Source organism: Gorilla gorilla, chromosome 4 (assembly GCF_029281585.2).
Source record: "Gorilla gorilla gorilla isolate KB3781 chromosome 4, NHGRI_mGorGor1-v2.1_pri, whole genome shotgun sequence".
NCBI classification, from domain to species: Eukaryota; Metazoa; Chordata; class Mammalia; order Primates; family Hominidae; genus Gorilla; species Gorilla gorilla.
In genome coordinates this window covers 172,102,531-172,123,591 of record NC_073228.2, presented here as the reverse complement: position 1 = coordinate 172,123,591, position 21,061 = coordinate 172,102,531, and the positions used below count along the sequence as shown (strand labels likewise).

General features: G+C 48.8%; 1 protein-coding gene across 7 annotated transcripts in view; it reads right to left on the bottom strand.

Annotated features, from left to right (window-relative positions):
- Positions 1 to 19,629, bottom strand: part of WWC1 (WW and C2 domain containing 1) — a 177,845-nt gene extending 158,216 nt beyond the window's left edge. For all 7 annotated transcript variants that reach the window (XM_019028268.4, XM_063706949.1, XM_019028271.4 and 4 more), the window contains exon 1: positions 19,429 to 19,629. In XM_019028268.4, the coding sequence (XP_018883813.2) occupies positions 19,429 to 19,547 (119 nt within the window). In that variant the 5' untranslated portion in view covers positions 19,548 to 19,629. The remainder of the gene's footprint in view (positions 1 to 19,428) is intronic.
- Positions 19,630 to 21,061: the final 1,432 nt, after the last annotated feature.

The following is a 21,061-nucleotide window of genomic DNA, read 5'->3' as shown; positions in this document are numbered from 1 at the left end:
TCCACCTGTCTTGGCCTCCCAAAGTGCTGGGATTACAGACGTGAGCCACCGTGCCTGGTCTATTATTACTCTTAGCCTCATTTTTACAAAGCAAGGGAACAGCCTCAAAGTGATTAAGCAGCTTGCCGAGGGTCACACGCTAGTAAGAGGCAGAACTGACTCATAAATGAGGGTTTTAGGAGGCAGAGGAAACCATGACATAGGTGGGTAGGTATAGAGGGAGGTGTGGGGAGATGCTGCTGCCTCGGTTCCTCACACCTCCCTGTTGCAGCCCGCACCTGCCCAGCAGCAGGGGCCACTATTCCTTGCCTGGGATTCCTGTGAGCTTCTTTCTAGAGCCGTCTTGTATGGGCCTCTGTAGCCTTTGACCAGAAACGGCCTGACTTGAAGCAGACCCCTTCCTGCTCGAAGTAGGGAGGGAGGCAGATGACAGATGTCTCATGGAGCAGGAGGCACTAGGTGCTGCCTGGGAGCGGGAGGGGAGGCGTCAATGCATACAGGTGGGGCTGGTGAGCTGCAGTCCAGGAGGAAGAATGGCAAAGTGTAGGGCATGCTTGGGAACTGACACCAACCCAGGTAGGCTAGAAGCCAAGGACCAATGAAGAGAACTCAGCAACCATGGCTACCAATGATTGGCACCTGCAAGGGTGATGGGCACTCTGCAAAGTGCTTTATTTATTCAGTTTAATCCTCATAAAAACTGCATGAAGTAGTGTGGTTATGTAAGAGAACGACCTTATTTCTTAGGAAATTCACACCAATGTATTTAGCAGTAAAAAGAAACGTATCTCCAAGTTATGCTTTTTTTTTTTTTTTTTTTTTTTTTTTTTAAGACAGGGTCTCCCTCTGTCACCCAGGCTGGAGTGCAGTGGCACAATCATGGCTCACGGCAACCTCGACCCCCTGGGTCCAAGTGATCCTTCCACCTCAGCATTCCACAAGATGATGGAACCACAGGCATGCACTACTATGCCTGGCTAATTCTTTTATTTTTTGTGCAGACAGAGGTCTCCCTATGTTGCCCAGGCTGGTCTTGAACCCCTGGGCTCAAGCTATCCTCCCACCTTGGCCTCCCAAAGTGCTGAATTTACAGGCATGAGCCACTCTATGCCTGGCCTCCAACTTACTCTTAAATGGTGTTTGTTTGTACATAAATATTTTATATATATCTATAAATGATATACATTATATGTATAATTTCTATATCTTTGGATACATTATATATACTCAGAGATACAGAAATGGGGTGTATATATATATATATATATACACACACACAATTTAAATGGTTTATATATATAAATAATTATATATAATATATTCAGAGAGAAAGAATAAGAGAATATAAGGTAAATGGTCAACGCAAAAAAACTGGTAAATCTGGGTAAAGGGTATATGGAAATTTCTTGTACTATTTTTGAAATTTTCCTATATGTTTGAAATATTAAAATTAAAGAGATACAAAAATATTACAGGGGAAAGGTCTTCTTAAGACACTTAAAAATAGGATGAAGTAAACACTATCATTCTCATTCTTACAGATGAGGAAAGTGAGGCAAAATATGAGATGCTTAGAAGATGAGGGTGAGACCAGCTTCGAGAAGGTCAGCAGTGTGTCCCCCAGCACCCCAAGGGGACAGGGAAGGGGGAGGGCTGGTCAGCGCTGGGTTGTGTTAGACTGAGCTGGTACCCTCTCATGGTAATGGCAGAAAAGGCAAGAGGCAAAGTTGTTTGAGACCAGAATGGGATTCAGTTTTCGATTTGTTGTAGTTTGTCGTGCTTGTCTAGACACAGAAATGATGTCCAGTGGGTACCCAGAAACAGACACCTGTGGCTTCATGGCAGAGGAGGTGGTTGAGGGCTTGGGGACACAGGACACCCCTAGGGAAGAGCAAAGAGGGAGAGGTCTCCATGTTCTACTAAGACAGAGGGAGAGGCCTCTATGTTCTACTTAGAGGGAGAGGTGTCTATTTTCTACTAAGGCAGAGGGAGAGGTCTCTATTTTCTAAGACAGAGGGAGAGGGGTCTATTTTCCACTAAGCTTCTATAGGAATAAACAGAAAAGGAATGAGGTGTCAGAGCCTGCAAAAGAAAGGGTGGCAGAACTTGGCAGCTAGATGAAGGAAGAAGGAATGGAGATGGATGTTTCTGGAAATAGGGGTTGCCTGTGGAGAGGGGGCTGGGTAGGTAGGGACCAGGTGTGAGGAAGATCTACATTCTACTACACACCCTTTGGACCTTAAGCATGTGAACCATGCCTATGTTGTAATCATTACAGAGATACCGTCTCACGGTAATGGCAAAAAAGGCCAGAGGCAAAGTTGTTTGAGACCAGGACTGGATTCAATTTTCGATTTGTTGTTTGTGGTGCTTGTCTAGACACAGAAATGTCCAGTAGGTACCCAGAAATGGGCACCGGAGGCTTCATGGCAAAGGATGTGGTTGAAGGCTTGGGGACACAGGACACCCCCAGGGAAGAGCAAAGAGGGAGAAGAGTGCAAAATGCCCCACCTCCTCTGGATGAGGATGACCCTGTAAAGGAAGGGAGTTGGGAGCACTGCTAGGTGCTACAGGAGGTCAAGGAGGATACCACTGTGTGGCCCCTGGTGACACTTCTGGAACCTCGCTCTGAGGCTGGGGTGGGAGAAGGAGGGATGGAGGTGCTGAGGCATGAACGGGGGCGGTGGAGGCAGTGGATGTGGGACTCTTCTATGTTCTTCAGGTAAAGGGGCACCAGGTGGGGTTTGCAGATTGAAGACTTCTTCTTGGAGAGGGAGCCCCTGAGCATATTGGAGAACTGAAAGTCCATGAAAGACTGAAGAAAGGAAGAGATTGTTTTGATGTGAGGACCAAGAAGTGGGCCAGGTTGTGGAGGAGGCTGAAGGGATTCTAGCTGGGTCTCTACATTGATTTGCAATTTGGCACAAATCTATTCCCTTGATCAGTGGTTCTCAAACTGAAGATTCCATCAAAATCACTTGGAGGTTCTCTTTACAAATGTGGAGTCTGGGTTCCACCTCCAGAGATTCTGACTGGGGTAGGGCCTTGGAACCTGCATTTGAGCCACTCCCTTTAGAGGTTCAGATGCACGTGGCCAACAGATCACGCTGCCTTGAGAGCTCCTCTGCCAAGGTCAAGAAAAAAACATTGCTTGTTGCCAATAAAGTGCCATGAACTCCTGCGCAAAATGATGAAAACTCCAGTTGTAGATTCATCACTATAGATGTATTTTATTTAAAGCTAAAAGCAAACTCAGTTTTTCTGACTACAGAACTTTCTAACTTTATCCTTTGACCTTTGGAGTCAGTGACAAGGCCTGTTATTTTCCAATCCAGCATGCTCTGATTTTCCTAATCTGTAATTATTTTGCTTGTTTTCATTATTTGTCTGTAAGCTCCATGTAGGGTGACAGCAATTCACTGCTCTGCCTTTTCCTAGCACAGTTCTCAAAGAAGGGATGGCTTTCTTTGGTTTCAGTTTTAACCAATGTGCTGCAGAAGTGGAAGGCAACCCATGCACAGCTAGCAAGGCTCAGCCTGAAGACCCACTTGACTTCTAGTGAGTGAACCCTAAACACACATTCTTTCTGAAGGATGTTCTATTGGGCAAGCAGGAATGCTGCAGACCAAGCCCACAGGCCGTTCAGGCACCAAACAGTCAAAGGCAAACTTGGTTCTCACGAAGCCTTTCATACCAAATAAGCAGATGGAGACCCCTTGAGCAGAACAGTCCATAAAAAGAAGGGTGAAATTGGCCGGGCATGGTGGCCCACACCTGTAATCCCAGCACTTTGGGAGGCCAAGGTGGGCAGATCACGAGGTCAGGAGATCGAGACCAGCCTGGCTAACATGGTGAAAACCCGCTTCTGACTCTACTAAAAATACAAAAAATTAGCTGGGTGTGGTGGCAGGCACCTGTAGTCCCAGCTACTAGGGAGGCTGAGGCAGGAGAATCGCTTGAACCCGGGAGGCGGAGGTTGCAGTGAGCCGAGATCGCACCACTGCACTCCAGCCTGAACAACAGAGCGAGACTCCGCCTCAAAAAAAAAAAAAAAAAAAAAAAAGGGTAAAATCAAAGATGTTGATCGCCACCACAGACGAGGGCATTTGGTCAAGGAAATGATTCCTTGGAGGGATTTTGAAAAACCAAATGTACTCAGAAAAAGAGCTCACTCACCTTGTTCATGGAGAGAGGGATATCTGCTAAAATAAGGGTAGAACAAGCAAAGACCAAGCAAAGACAGACACTGTACAAGTGGAAGAAAGTTCCAATGAAGGAATCACAGCAGTGAAAGATGCTCTAGTCTAAATCACCAGGACTAGTTCGGGGTTGCTCTCCTTGACATCCTGGCCTGACCTACGTGATGGTAAAGAACATGCATCTGTGGGGGCAGACAGACTGGGTTTGCATGTCAGTTCTGCCACTTATTAGCTACGCAACCTTGGGCAAGTTTTCAACTTTCTAAGCTTCAATTTCCTCATCTGCAGAATGGAGATGGTTCTTACCTCATAGGGTTGCTATGAGAATTAAACTGGGCGATGCATTCAAAGCACACAGCCCAGAGCTTGGCACAACCTAGAGTTGTAATAAATATTAGCAATTTTTAGTTCCTGTCCACAGGCTGCGATCTATATGGTGGTAGTGTCTGCAACCCATTTTGTTGGAGTCTCAAAGATGTAGATTATGTGCATAAAATCCAAACCAGGTTCAGCAAATGAAAGGAAGGCCTAGCCCCCAGGCTTACAACTCTAAAGTAGCTTAGACCAGCTGGGCGTGGTGGCTTACGCCTATAATCCCAGCACTTTGGGAGGCCAAGATGGGTGGATCACCTGAGATCAGGAGTTCCAGACCAGCCTGGCCAACATGGCGAAACCCCATCTCTACTAAAAATACAAAAATTAGCTGGGCGTGGTGGTGCATGCCTATAATCCCAGCTACTCAGGAGGTTGAGGCAAGAAAAGTACTTGAACCCAGGAGGCAGAGGTTGCAGTCAGCTGAGATTGTGCCACTGCACTCCAGCCTGGGCCACAGAGCAAGACTCTGTCTCAAAAACAAATAAATAGAAAATAAAGCAGCTTAGATCAATTTATTCAAAAGCATTACTGCTGCAGTGGGAGTTGAAGATTTTCACATTATGGCAAAAGGAGCCCAAATATCTTTGATTCTTCACCCATCAGGAAAAAAAATAAGAAGGTAGGCATAGAAGAGGGGAAATTACCAAACAGCAAGGTAACTGACATTCCCCCAAATATTTATTTTTATTTTTTAAGATGGAGTCTCGCTCTGTAGCCCAAGCTGGGGTGCAATGGCACAATCTCAGCTCACTGCAACCTCTGCCTCCTGGGTTCAAGCGATTCCCCTGCCTCAGCCTCCCGAGTAGCTGGTATTACAGGCGTGTGCCACTACACCTGGCTAATTTTGTATTTTTAGTAGAGACAGGGTCTCACCATGTTGGCCAGGCTGGTCTCGAACTCCTGACCTCACATATCTGCCCACCTCGGCCTCCCAAAGTGTTGGGATTACAGGCGTGAGCCACTGCACCTGGCCATCTCCCAGATATTTACTTCTCCAGCTCCTGCAACTATTTTTTAAATACTTCCTGAATCATCTCAATTTTTCCAAGTAAAACTATACATATTAGGTTTTAAAATATCTCATGTTCCTATGGCACTTGTCCCCTTTACAAGGTACTTTCATTTAATCTCATTCAAACTCGAAAATGTTTGTAAGGAAGGCAGATATTTACCTACAGCTATGCTTCTCCAATCTGGCTGCAACCTAGAATTAACTAGGGACTTTCTAGAAATTCCATGCTCAGGCCATACCACAGACCAAGTAAACCAGAATCTTTGGGGGTGGGCCAGGCATGGGTATTTTTAGTTGTCCCCTCCAGTGATCTGACGAGTCTAATATGTAGCAGAAGCTGGGAACCACTAACTGTTCCTTTTGTTCCCCCAGCTCCAAAGACACCTCCTCATCTCCTTGTAGAAAGGAGATCAAGGCTCCTTATTCGTCCATTGCAGAGCTAAGGAAACCAGGGCTCAGGAAGGTTAAGCGATTTGCTGCTAAGAGGAAGGGCCAGAAACAGAATCCAAAACTCCGGACCGGGGAGCATTCAACCCTGGCTTAATGTGCTTCTACTGCATGCCAGCCACTGAGCTATCCATTAACCAAGAATAGAAAAGACGCAGGAAATCATGCCATTCTATTACGGCACAGGATGCTATGGAGCCTGGGCTGGGGAGGTGGGGAAGGTGTTTCTAAACTTCATTTGTAAGCTGAATCTTAATGCCAAGAAGACGTGAGGCGATGGTGAGGGCCTGGAGAAGGGAGTGTGGAGGTTCAGAGTGGCCAGCAAGGATTTGGGAATGATATTAAAAATGTTCCTAAGTTGGCCAGGCGCAGTGGCTCACGCCTGTAATCCCAACACTTTGGGAGGCCAAGGCAGGCAGATCACCAGAGGTCAGGAGTTTGAGACCAGACTGGCCAACATGGCAAAACCCCATCTCTACTAAAAAAAAAAAAAAAAAAAAAATACTGGGCCAGGCACAGTGGCTCATGCCTGTAATTCCAGCATTTGGGAGGCTGAGGCGGGTGGATCACCTGAGGTTGGGAGTTCGAGACCAGCCTGACCAACATGGAGAAACCCTGTCTCTACTAAAAATACAAAATTAGCTGGGCATGGTAGCACATGCCTGTAATCCCAGCTCCTCGGGAGGCCGAGGCAGGAGAATCACTTGAACCCAGGAGGCAAATGTTGTGGTGAACCAAAATCGCACCATTGCACTCCAACCTGGGTGAGAGTGAGACTCCACCTCAAAAAAAAAAAAAAAAAAGTTCATAAGCTAATTAAGACCATCTCAACTGGCTGTGTGCACCTGTGCTCGGGAGATTCTGCAATCCTGGCCAGCGTCTGCCATTCAACCACTAACAAAATATCTCAGGTCTTTCTGGGTGCACTTAGCCAGTGGTTTACAGACTTGAGTGGGCAGCAGAGTTACCCAGACAGTTCATGAAAACCCAGATTGCTGGGCTGTACCCCCCGAGTTTCTGATTCAGTTGGTCTGACATGGGACATGAGAATGTGTGTTTCTAACAGGTTCTCAGGTGAAGCTGATATACTGGTCTGGAGCCACACTGAAGAACCATTGTACGAGGGCAAAAACCTTAGAGGGCCTCGTGACCAGTGAAGAGGCTGAAAAAAAACCCAAGGTCCTCCACTGGCTGCTGGTAAATGTTTGTTTTATATCAGCAATAGAAATAAACCACTTACGTTTGTTTTGAAACTCCTTGAGCTATTAAGACACCTCTTAATATTCCTGTCCAGCAAGAGTCATTGTCTACTAGGAAGAAGTCTATCTTCTTAGGCATGACCAGTTTTTCCAGGGGACATTTTGCTCAGAGAGAAACAAGAAGTGGTTTACGTCCAAAAAATCTGGTCCTCAAAATAAACGAATTGAGCAGTAACTCTGTAACTATAGAGAAAGTTATCAAATATATTATGGGGACTGTAATGGCTGCCATTAGAACTGCCTGGTCAGTGGAACTTGAATATAATGAGAGATGTCTAATGTGATTATTACTAACTCTATGAGATGGATTCTAATTTATTCTCATTTTGCCGGTGAAGAAATGAAGGCTCAAAAAGATAGAAGTAACTTTGACCAAGGTCACAGAACCAGCAAGTGACAAAGGTATGTAAAGCTGAAGCAGTGGTCTAGGGGAATAGCGGTGGATAAGGCCTCCCTAGAGGGCTGAAGTGAGGATTCCATGAGAGGAGAGATTTGCTTTTCCTCAAAACCACCTCCCTGCACTTCCTGGAGTTGAAGTAGGGAAAGTCCCCTGGGGTGAAGGAGCCCAGGGACCCTTCCTATCCCGAGCAGCTCAGCGCAGGGGAGTCCTGGCTCAGTTCCACTGAGAAACAGGGAGGGCAATTTCCTCTGATCCTGCTGTGGCCATGAAAATACAAATTCTATACATTCTAATGAAAGAGAAGTCCCTTCGGTCTTCTGGAATCCCCTTAGACTGGCTGCTTCCCCTTGCTTGCCTGCTTTCTTCTTGAGATGATCTCACTCTGTCACCCAGGCTGGACTGCAATGATGTAAACATGGCTCACTGCAGCCTTGACCTCTTGAGATCAAGCGATCCTCCCACCTTAGCCTCTGGTGTAGTTGGGACTACAGGTGTGGACCACCATGCCCAGCTCATTTTTTGAATGTTTGTAGAGATGGGCAAGAAAGTGAGATCCCACTTTCTTGTCCAGGCTGGTCTCAAACTCCTGGGCTCAAACTATCCTCCTGTATCAGACTCCCAAAGTGCTGGGATTATAGGTGTGAGCTGCCACACCTGGCCTCCTGTGCCTTATTTCTTAATGAACAAGAAAAACCCACAGGATTTTGCTACGGGTCAGGCTTTGGTCAGCAAAACAAAAGAACATGATATATGGTCCTCATAATCACAGTGATGCAGGTAGACAGTGTTGGCTCATGAGACCATTTCCTTTAGCCCTCTTAGCATAGGGAGGACGAAGTTACTTCGTTTGTCTCCAGTTTCCTTGTCTGCAAAACGGGGATAATTGAGTACCCTCTCCTAGGTTATTATAAGGAGTCAATGAGTCAGTGTATTAGTTGGTTGGTATGAGTTGGGTCAAGCCAGCATCATCATCTGGGGACCTGCAGGAAATGCACATTCTTGGGCCCCATCCAGATCCACTGACTCAAACTGAGTATTTAACAAGACCTCCAGGTGGTTCTGATGTTTCCTCAAGTTTGACAACCACTGCATTTGAAAGTAAGCTCCATGAGGACAAGGATTTTTGTTGGTTTAATCCCTGCTGAACCCCCAGTGCCGAAACAATGCCTGGCATATTACAGGTACACTATCCAACAAATATTTGTTAAATGACTGAACGTGTCCAGATGAAAAAGGAGAGGAAGAAAACAGACTCAGAGAGCCTGGTATTTCTACTATATTTGCACAGCTCCTTGACTAGCTGTGCCTCTCACTAATTTGTAGTAAATTCTACGAGTTGGAGACTCTATTGTGTATCACCATTGCACTCCCAGCAATTAGCCCACCTCACCACAACAGGCTCTTGATAACATCCTACTAAAGGCCCCAAGGTCTCCCGGCTTCAAATCTAGGTCCGCACCACCACTGTCGACAGGTGTCACCAGGTCTGTCCCTCCACCTTCCTAAAAGAGCTCTAGAGAACATCAAACCCCCAGTCATAATGCGATTTATCTATTTAACTATTTCCCAGTCTCCATCCCCCGCGTGCACACCCCATTGCAGCAGGGACTTTGCTCTGATCCTCTGCTCTGGCAACAGAGTCTGAGCACAGTAGGCACTCCATAAATACCTGCTGAGTGAATGGCCAACCCCCCGCTGGGTGGGACGTGATAAATGCCAATGCCCTTCCTGCAACACCACCATGCTCAAATCAGCAGGTCCTCAAACAGCTCTCAAACAGCGCAAAAGGGAAGACTGAGTGAGGGGACATGATATCAAAGCAGTTACAAATGAGTTCCAGAGACCTCCAGTTCCTGCATCAGCCTTTTTAGCTCTGCCATGACAACTGCAATTCATTACCCTGATTCACACACAGCCCTGGTGCCAGCTCACTGGCAAGAGTCGCTTCACTCCAGAAATTCCAAAGAAGGGCTTGCCTCTGATAAGACTGGGGGAGGAGGGGAGTTTACTGATTCATATAATGAGTGCTGCCAAGGTGGTTTGCGAGCTCTAATGTCAGTGTGGTTCAGGTGAGCCGTGGCCCACCAGGAAGAGACCTGAGTTGGCAAGGAAGAAACAGGGGTTTTTGTTCCTCTACCGTTACCAATGCACAGGAGGGTAGGTTGGCCTGACTGGAAAGGGCTCCCATATGAAGGCATGATATGTGCTAAGACTTTCTATGTTGGATGTCATATCCTCACCATGACTCTCAGGGGTAGGTAGGTTCTATTCTTATCCTTGTTTTATAGCTGAGAAGGAACTGGTTCAAGGTCACTTACTTTTTTTTTTTTTTTTTTGAGACGAAATTTTGCTCTTGTTGCCCAGGCTGGAGTGCAATAGCACAATCTCGACTCACTGCAACCTCCGTCTCCCAGGTTTAAGCGACTCTCCTGCCTCAGCCTCCCGAGTAGCTGGGATTACAGGCGCCTGCTACCACGCCCGGCTAATTTTTTTGTATATTTAGTAGAGATGGTGTTTCACCATGTTGACCAGGGTGGTCTTGAACTTCTGACCTCAGGTGATCCACCCACCTTGGCCTCCCAAAGTGCTGGAATTACAGGTGTCAGCCACTGCACCCAGCCCCACTTACTATTTTAAAGCAACAAAGCCAGACTTGACTCAGTGTCCTCTAATGATCTTTATGGAGAGCTTATCTACTACAGGGAATCGTGAATCGTGTGGTATGCAATCCCATGTTTGGGTGGAACAACATACACATATACATTTTTTTCCATAGTGGAAAAATGAGCTTGTCACTTGTCTCTCGGCCTCAGTTTCCTCATTTGCAAAATGCCATAAAAATATGATGAGCAATAGTGTTTGGCATGTGACAGACAATGGATAAGGATCTTTAAAGACAATCATGATTATTTATCACCATTATCACCAGGTGCCAGTTATTGTTCTCACTGTTAGTGATACAAAGACAAACAATGCACTTAGAAGAAATTCCTGGAATACACAGTGAAATGCTCACAGCGCGACTCTCCAAGAAAAGCCACGACAGATGTAGGACTGGAAGGCTGTCCCAGGGTCATCTCATCCTAGCAGCCACCTGATGCCTGCATCTTGACATTTTATCCTTCCAAGTCTGTTACCCGTCAGTGGATCCCAGGGGCTACCCCAGGGACGAATCCAACAAGTAACCGCCACTGGGCGGGGAGGAAGCCAGTGTGGGGGTTGCTACCAAAACAGGCCTGGGCAACAGCAGGCAGCCGACTGGGGAAAGTCAGCAGCTGCAGTTGGCCTGGTGTCCTCGCTGCCAGAGAGTGATGAATGGAGCAAGAGAAGAAAAAAAAAGCCAACAAAGGTGTCCCTAATCTTGATGCAGCTTCATTTTTTTTTTTTTTCTGGCTGACCATTGAGTGAGAACTTAAGCCTCCGTCCCTTTTCTTTGGCAGACATTTGAAACTGAAAGATCTCATTTCTTCCCAACAGTGAGATGTCATGGGTAGAAGCATTGAGCAGGCAATTGGCAAGGGGTGGGGGGTGGGGAGAACGGGCATGTGACCCACCACACTTGTCCTTTTTCTTTCCCTCCTCCCTACTCTCTGCTCCACCCCCTCTTCCCCATCCTGCATCTTTAGAGAATATTCTCCACACACAACAGTGAACGCCTGCCCCCTCCTCCCGCCACCCCATTATTATTTTTCTGCTCAGGAACCAAAGGCTAAATGGCCTGCTGGGGAAGGTCTAATAACAAAATGTCACTGTATCCAGTTTCTTAGTTTTCTCTTTCTTTATCTCACTCTGAAACGGATTCGAGGCAGCAGCAACTGAACCTTTTGCTGTTCTACCTAAAGGTGTGCAGCCGGCTGGCCATCTCCATGCTGAGAGAGGCAAAGACGGGAGTTTTTTGCCCAGATCTAGCCCTCAGCCCTGTCCAAGTGGAGGTGCTTCCCTTAGCAAATAGCGAGGAGCTGGTGATAGGGATGTCACCAGGCCACTTCTCCAAGTGAAGTGGATTCCTCTTATCCAGGGCCCCTTGCTGAACTGGAGGCTGCAGAGCCTCATCACCTAGCACCACATGTGGCTGGAGAGAGCTCCTGATACACGTCATGGACAGCCACCTGACATTAGGTCGGCATTCCCTGCAAGTGCCACTGAAGCCTGATCAAGGCTTCTGCCACTGAGGGAACCGTGCAGCAAGACGGTGGCCACCTTCGACTCACACTTATTCTAGCCCTGTTTCTCCTTACGTGCACCTGAACTTGGCGCGCCAACCTTCCAGGTAACTAAGGCAACCTGATTCTCTTCCCTTCAAAAGGGCAGTGTTCTTCTCACAGCAATCTGGGACCCCAGGGAATTGGAAAATTGGGTCAGTTTGGCTAAGCCCTCTCCCTGGGAGGGGGAGGGATGGCGACAGAGAGGAACGGCCTTGGCTACTCATTCCCTGGCTGTTGGGAGCATTTACCCAAGCGACTTGGAAAGGACTGTGAACTCCCTGTACACACTGCATCCTTCAAAGAGTCCCTCTGCCTCCATCTCTCTCTCTTCTCCCATCCCCAAAGCTCTGGTTAGCCAGCTGCTCCCAGAAGGTGGAGTTTATGCCAAACAGTCTCCTAAGCTGCCGTGAGGATCTCACTGGCTTCTCTGGTTAAGGCTCCTTAGCAAAGTCTCTCCCTGAGATCCACATCAGGTTCACCCATTTTAAGAATAAATGGTAACTCTCAAGCCCAGCTGTCAACAGGGCACTCTGGGGCCCTGAGATGGATTAATAAGCCAGGACAGAGCCAGACCAGGCTACAGCTAGTATGAGTGTAGATGCAAGAATCCAGCTAGGTGGGCTCCAGTCCTGGATGCAACACCTGTTGGTGATCTTGAGCAAGTTACTTAACCTTTTTTTTTGAGACAGCGTTTCGCCCTTGTTGCCCAGGCTAGAGTGCAGAGGCGCGATCTCAGCTCACTGCAACCTCCGCCTCCCGGGTTCAAGCGATTCTCCTGTCTCAGCCTCCTGAGTAGCTGGGATTACAGGTGCGTGCCACCACGCCTGGCTAATATTTTGCATTTTTAGTAGAGATGTGGTTTCACCATGTTGGCCAGGCTGGTCTTGAACTCCTGACCTCAGGTGATCCACCCACCTCGACCTCCCAAAGTGCTGAAATTACAGGAGTGAGCCACCGCGCCTGGCCGGTTACTTAACCTTTCTAAATTTCAGTTCCCTCCTCTGAAGTACTTACCCCATATGGCTGTTGAAAAGATAAAATGAGGTCACAATATAGAATGCTTAGCTCAGTGGGCAGCAGAGAGTAAACCCTCAATAGATGCTGGTATTGACTATTATTTTATTCTTCTCTGGGTTACCAAATCTCTTGCTTCTCCCTATTATCTATCCTAGTGTTTTTAAACCTCATTTCTTTCTTAATAATTGACATAGGATGTTCCCAGGCATGGTAGACTCCCATGGAATATGTAGATCTTAAACTCAAGCCTTAGAAAAAGATAAAAAGCCCTCTAATCACTTGTATGTAAGTATTATTATTACACATCTACAGGTATTACTGGATCATTAAGAGCAGCAGCATGGAGAATAAAGAGGTTCTGGGGAACTTCCCTGGCAGACTGGTTATAACTCTCACCTAAGAAACCTTGTTGGGTGGGGCACAGTGGCTCACACCTGTAATCCTAACACTTTGGGAGGCTGAGGCAGGCGGATAACTTGAGGTCAGGAGTTCGAGACCAGCGTGGCCAACATGGTGAATCCCTGTCTCTACTAAAAATACAAAAATTAGCTGGGTGAGGTGGCATGCACCTGTAATCCCAGCTACTCGGGAGGCTGAGGCACGAGAATTGCTTGAACCCGGGAAGTAGAGGTTGCAATGAGCTGAGATTGCACCACCGCACTCCAACCTGGGTGACTGAGCAAAACTCAGTCTCAAAATAAAATAAAATAAAATAAAACAAAGCTTGTTGGAATATGACATTAGACTGACAATAACTCTAAACCCATTTTAATTGATTATAAAAATAGGAATTCACTTGCAATCACTGGAAATGTAATCATTTGACATACAGCAAATTCCTATGACACAACTGACAAATGATTGTAATGCATGATGAATGCAACTTCTTGGTCTATACAATCAAAAAGGATTATGGAGAATAATGCAGCCGTGCACATAAAATATGTGTGAATTATTATCATTGATGAGAAGGACATAGATCTGACTTTTAGTAAAAAAATTATATAAGAGAAAGAGAAAAAAGAAACTTTTACTAGACTCGAGGTTGGCATTTATTTTCTGTGTGACCTTGGGCAAGTCACTTGTCTCTGGTTCTCAATTTCTTTTTTTTTTTTTTTTGAGATGGAGTTTCGCTCTTGTTGCCCAGGATGGAGTGCAGTGGCGCGATCTTGGCTCACCACAACCTCCACCTCCCGGGTTCAAGCGATTCTCCTGCCTCAGCCTCCCTAGTAGCTGGGATTACAGGCATGCACCGCCATGCCTGGCTAATTTTGTACTTTTAGTAGAGATGGGGTTTCTCCATATTGGTCAGGCTGGTCTCAAACTCCTGATCTCAGGTGATCTGCCCGCCTCAGCCTCCCAAAGTGCTGGGATTATAGGCATGAGCCACCGCACCTGGCTGGTTCTCAATTTCATCAGTGAAATGAGAGGCCTGGATTTCACGAACAGAAAGGTCCACTCCAGCTGCAAAATTGGGTAGATATGCAGCCTCCATTTGATGCTGCTGTTTCACAGGTACGTTTTAGGAAAAGTTAAAGGAACTGGCATTCCTGAGTGTCCCCTGCATGTCAGACTTAATGCTTGCTGCCCTACCTACCTTCACTTACTTATCACCCATAACTACCCTTGATGGTTGATGGACATCTTTCCATTCATTAGAAGACAAACGCAAGGTTCTGGGACAATATGTCAATTAGCAAGGTAACTCAGGTAGCAAGTGGCAGATCCAAGATTCCAGGAGCCAAAGACTCACTTATCTACATTTGCCCTCTAGGTGCCCATGACCTGACCACACCAGAATGGTCACAGGTAAGTGAAATCATGCCTGTTTTGGCTCCATTTCCCAAGGCCAAATTCCTTAGGCACTGGAGCAGTGGTCTTGATTCTGCAGCTAACTCGGCAGGAAGTAAAATGAGGCAGTGGTTAGAAATGTGTGTTCTGGTGTGAGCCTGCCTAGTATTCACATCACAGCTCCACAAAGGTTGAGGGGCTTTACCAAGCCTCCCTGAGCACTGGGTAATTCAGGTGGGTAATAATTGTACCTAGTCCCAGGGTTGTTAGGAGGATTTAAAGAGATAACCTATGTAAAGCTCTCAGCAGACTGCCTGAATATAGTAAATACCCAATCATTATTTGCTACCTAGCTAAACAGGAGGCCTTTCGATGGTGGCAAGCAATTTCCAAGCTTATCTATGGCAGGAGTTATGAACCTGGGGTCCAGGAGGTCCCTGAAATTATGTGCAAAAACCTTTTCTCTAGAAAGAGTTCTGAACCTTTATCAGTCTCATAAGGGTCTGTGACCTGACAGAGGTTTAGACTTTTTGACTGCTGTAGACCTGACTTCCTACCATATCAATTATTTCTGAAATAAGAGGGTTAGCAAAAGATCCTCAAGTCGTGGGAGAAGCTGCTGGATCCTCTCAGCATGGCCTCTCCAGCCATGTGTGCCTCCAGTACTTACCATACAGACCCAGAAACTGCCCAGAATTCCCAGGTGGTTCCTATGAGAAGGTCTGAATACAAATCGCACAACAAGAAGGAATCAGGCTGCAGGAACCTTCTCTGGGAGGGCCAGCCCCAAAGATCTATTCTTCCTCCGAGAACAATCGGTGCATTTGTTTTGCATACTACGAAGTGAAATACACAGGACGCTGGCCCCTTCGCTAGGAGCTCACAAAAGCACCCAGAGTTACTCCGCAAAAGGAGCACGGCTCCAAGGTGCTGTTCAGACCTGATCCACAGCACCTGATTCCCAAAGGGCCTGTCACCTTCCCAGGCTGGCCTTGACTCAGGAAAAGCCTGTGGTGCTGCTGGAGCCTTTGGCCCAGTGGGCAGGACCCAAGCTGCCCACTGGACCCTCTCCGGTTGTTGGGACAACCATCCTCAGGAATTTCGGCCTCCCAGTCTTCCCCTGGGTGAGAAGCGGAGAGAGTTGGCAAGGCTGGCTGCTTGGCTGCTCTTCCAACCCCCTGGTGAAAGGGGAAGCTGAAAACTGGATTCCCTACCCCCAGCAGCTCCTGGCCGGCCAGCACACAAAACAGCTCAGCCCCAGAGGGAGGAATGTGCCAAGACATTCTTTAAGGTTGGTAACCAGAGACGCTATTTTGTCCTTGGTGGCTAAGAAATCACTTTTCTGACTGAAGGACCATTTGACTTACTTCTTTTAAATTCAGGGGAATGGGTGGGCATCTCCATGATTCAGGTAAGGAAAAATCCAAGGCAAATAAACACACACACACACACACACACACACACACACACACACACACACACGGAGTAGAATTTTTTAGTGCAATTTTTTGTCTCACAGCATTAATTAATTGCAGGGATATAACTACCTTGGCAGAATTTTTTCTCCCCAACCCACCACCCCCCGGAATAAGTTTGGCTCTTTTCAGCTTTGTTAAATTTCTTCTTCCTTTTTCTCATAGCCCATCCCTGTTCCCCCTTCTCCTCTCATGGAGTCTGGAGAGGTAAGAGCAGCAGAAGGGTTTGAAATAATATTTAAGAGCTGGCAGGCCCTTGAAGACCATCTAACCAACCCACTTCTCAAGCACTCAAACCTCAGAGAGGTCAAGTGATTTGCCCAAGGCCACACAGACAGAACTAAAAGGCAAAAATGGGGTATGCCAGAGGGAAATTCCAGGAAACCACAAGTGGCTATCCTCCAATTAGCACTTTTCCAAAACATACAAAGCTGGACCACAATAGTGACCCCCAGAGTTGACATGAGACCCCCTCAGGACCCCAAGTTCAGGGGCCCAACACCACCCCAGTCCAGCTGGGATGACAAGGAGGTACAGAGATGAAGTTTATAAACCAGTGACCCAAGGCCAAGCGTGGTGGCTCACGCTTGTAAGTGGTGGCTCACGCCTGTAATCCTAGCACTTCGGGAGGCTGAGGTGGGTGGATTGCCTGAGCTCAGGAGTTCGAGACTAGCCTGGGCAACACAGTGAAACCCCATCTCTACTAAAATACAAAAAATTGGCTGGATGTGGTGGCGTGCACCTGTAGTCCCAGCTACTAGGGAGGTTGAGGCAGGAGAATCGCTTGAACCCAGGAGGCAGAGTTGCAGTGAGCCAAGATCACGCCACTGGACTCCAGCCTGGGCGACGGAGCGAGACTCTGTCTCCAAAAAACAAAAACAAATAAACAAAAAAAAAAGCAAACAAACAAAAAAAACAATGACACAAGATGAAGAAGGTGAGCTGCTCACCTAAGTGCCACTATGTTTCTGCTGCCTCTCCACGGCTTGCCAATCTGCCTAAAAACAAAGGCTGGGCAGGTGAGGTGCTGGGGCCTTAGGCTGGCCACAGTACCTAGCTAAAATATACTAACCCTGGTTTTTTGTTTTTTTGGGTTTTTTTGTTTGCCTATCTTTTTTGTTTCCCCTTTATGACAATAGATATAACTAGTTTCCCATTTGTGAAAATGGTACACATATTTTTAAAGTGAGTTGATCTAAAGTCAAGGAGTAAGTAAACAATAGCACAGGTGGATATAGCAAAAAAAAATCATGGAGGTGGTCCATGTAACACTAAAATTTGGGAGATTGTGCTCCAGCCAATCAGTTCTTCACAGAAGCTACTTGCTTGCCCTTTTCCAAGGGTAAAGAATTACTGTTGAGAGGGGCCTCCTATTGCTGTATTAGAAGTCCCCAGATGCATGATTATCAGTGTTGGCAGAGGCAGTCCTTTCCCTCCAACAGGACGTCCACCTGCTAACAGCACACAGGCCTCCGTAAACTACAGGGACCTAAATTGGGGCAGGTCACGTATGTTTGAACTTGTGTCTGTTCTGAGAAAAGGACAAGAGAAAAGGTGCTGCCAAGTTCACCAACACAGTAACAGAGCTGGCAACTGACCCGAGTAAGGGTGGGGAAGCAGTGTGTCAGGGTGACAAGTTTGCAGGTTAGAACTTCAGAGCTGGTGAAGAAATGGTACGCAGAATGGCAGAAAAATAAAAATATTTGAGCAAATCACACCTCTGGGCTTCAAATTTTCTCTTATGTTTCAAATGGGAGTTGGGCTCTGATCTACGTCCCTTCCAAGTTTTAAGCATCCCAATATTCCCTTCCAAGCAAACTTTTCAAATTCAGGGAAATGGTGGGCTCCCCCATCTGACAAACAGGGAAACTGAGGCTCAGAGGTTGAAGCAGCTTGCCTAAGAGATGCTCTCCAGCACTAAATATTTACCTTCCAGATTACATTCATGAGACATTCAGCATGGTGCTGAGTGTAGAGGAGGCATCCAGGAAGCGCTGAATGAACGAATGAATGAATGAATGAAAGTAAGTGCTCCCAGAAACTACCGAGAATCTCAACTCTCATTTTCTTTCCGCTTATATTCTTTTTTTAACCCACATCTTGCTACATACACTTCTGGGACACCTCCACCCCTACCACACAAGATGAAGAGTCCAAGAAATTCACCTTGGTTGCTTTACAGGGACCTGACCCCCAAGGTCACAGACAAGGTTTAAAGTCCACATTCCCCAAGACACTCTGCCCACAGACCGTGTCAACAACATCGCGGTCCGGGGACTCTAGGACATACATGGAGAGGGTGAATGTATGTGTGTGTGTGCAGCATGTGAGCAAAGAAATGCCAAACAACCAGGAGAAAGTCTGGAGAGGTAAGAGCCACACCGAGCTATCTCAGGCTCCACCTGCCTCTGCACATTATCTCAAACTACAGCGGCCTGGTACCCACCAAGGTCAGGTCCCGCTGGTGCAGGGCTGAGGAGCCTCGCCGCCCCGTTCCCCGATCAGGGAAGAAAGAGAGGAGAAAGAGGCAAGGGGCAAGGCTTTCCGGGAGGCCTCTCACCTCCATCTCCATCCTAACAGCTTCCAAGTTGCTGCCAGATTCCTGGATAACCAGTCTCCCTCATCTGCCCTCCCCCGCTTCTTCACTTCCTTCCCACCCTCGGGTTCCAGGGCCCCCTGGCTGCCCCTGCGCTGTTCTCAGCAGCTTCCAAGGCACCTGTCAAAAAGCACACCTCAGGTTGCCTTCCCCTGCGCCGAGTGCCCTCTCTCCAGTGGTCTCTCACGGAATCCTGGGGTCTTGACCACCCCCTCTAACCGGACACTTCCCCATCCCCATCCGCCCACCCCCACGCTGGGTGGAAGCCTCCCCAGGAAGACCCGGCTTCACCCGGCTAGGTCGCTCCCCCAACCCCCGCCCCCGCCCGACCTCTCTTCCTAAAGGGGGCGGGCGGGGCTAGAGCTTAAGGTCAAAACACCGGGCAGGTGCCGGCTGGGGCCTAAGTCCTCCAACTGGGGATGGCGGTGGGGCAGCCTGGGCCAGCTCCCCGGCAGGCGCCTCCTCTCGGTAGCCCACTGAGGCGGGAGCAGCGCTCCAGAAGGTTGGGGGGAGCAGGGGGTGGCGAACTGAAGAGAGCTCAAGAGGCACGCAGAGCTCCCCTGCCCCCTCCCAGTCCCGGCCGGCGGCTCCAGGGGCAGGTGGGGGCCCAGGCGGGGGTGTGGGGGCACGGAGGAGGGTCCCAGGGTCCTACCTGTCCCGCGGGTCGATCCAGCTGGTGGTGCGGTTCGTGTGGTCTATGTAGTAGACCTTGCCGTCGAAGTCGCGCGCCTCCTCCCAGCCCTCCGGCAGGGGCAGCTCCGGCCGGGGCATCTTCCCGAGCGCTGCCGGTGCTCCCCCATGCAGCTCCCGGCCGCAGCGGGGGCTCAGCGGCTCCAGCCGGCCGCTCTTAGCCCGGGCGGCCGCCGAGGCACCATGATCCGGGGGGTGGCGCCCGCAGATGGGGGGCCCTAGTGGGGGCCGGCCGGGGTGGCGCCGCTGTCCATGCGGCCCTGCAGCCCCGACCCGGCGCCGCCCGCTCCTCCCGCCGCCGGCCTCTCACGCTGCCATGTGCGTCCGCAGCGGCGCGGTGCGAGCCCGGGTGCGCGCCCAGCCGGCCGGGCAGAGCGAGCCGAGCGCCGCCGCCGCCGCCGTCTGCCCTCCTCCGCCGCGCGGCGCGCTGCGCCCTCCACGCCGCCGCCGCCGCTGCCGCTGCCGCCTCCCTCCTCCCTGCAGCCGTGTGCCGTCCCTCCTCTCCGCTCCACCGCTCTGAGCTCGCCGGGTTTGTGACTTCTGCCTCCGCCAGGTGCGGCTCGGGCGGTGCAGGTAACCGCGCTGCCCCGGAAACGGGAGGCGGAGCGCCGGGCGCCTGGGTTCCCGGGTCCCCTCCCCGCGCGCAGCGCCTCGAGGGCGGGTCCTAGGGCCCGAAACGCGCCCCCTCGTGGGACAGTCCCAGCCGCCGGCCACCCCTACGCTGCCCCTGCCATGGGAAGGAGAGACCGCCCCTCACCTGCGTCCCAGACCTAGGGGGCTGGGCCAAAAACCGCTCTGCCTGTACTCAAAACGCTCCTGTCTCTCTCCACCCGGAGTAGCCAGGCTCTTGGCACAGGTGGCCCCAAATCTTAAAACTCCCTGCTTTTCTGTGGTGTAGAATCAGGAGTCAGGCAAGAAGTGGTTAAATGGAAACATTCTTGCGAATTGGGAAACATAAGTTTTCCAGGATCTCTGGTCCCTTCCCCCAACACAGGCACCATCTGTCTCCTTCTATTCAACTCTCCCTACGACGTTTCGCCCACCCTCCACCCTTCCCCACCATTTGGAAATGTAGCTGGCTCCCCTCAGGGCCCCTAAAATTAGGAGCGCTGTGGATCCGCTTTCCTGGGAGGACTTCCAGAGGGTGTCAGGGAAAACACTTTGTAAAAGTAATAGTAATGCCATTGTTATTGTTAGCTAAATTGAGGACTTACTTGTGACAGGCTGTGGCTAGCAGCTTCACAGGCTTTCTTTCCTGTGATACTTTGAGGTAGGTGTGTTATGGATTTGGGAGAAGCGGGGTTATGAAAAAGAAGAAAGTAAGCAAAGCAAAATTCCATCTTGAAAAATGTTCAAGAGAATAAAACAATCAGAGACACAATGTTTCTTGAGAAATTAAAAATGTAGAATTAGCTGGGTGCCGTGGCTCACGCCTGTAATCCCAGCACTTTGGGAGGGTGAGGCAGACAGATTACCTGAGGTCAGGATTTCAGACCAGCCTGGCCAACATAGTGAACCCCATCTCTACTAAAAAATAATAATAATAAATTAGCTGGGCGTGGTGGTGCACGCCCGTAGTCCCAGCTACTCGGGAG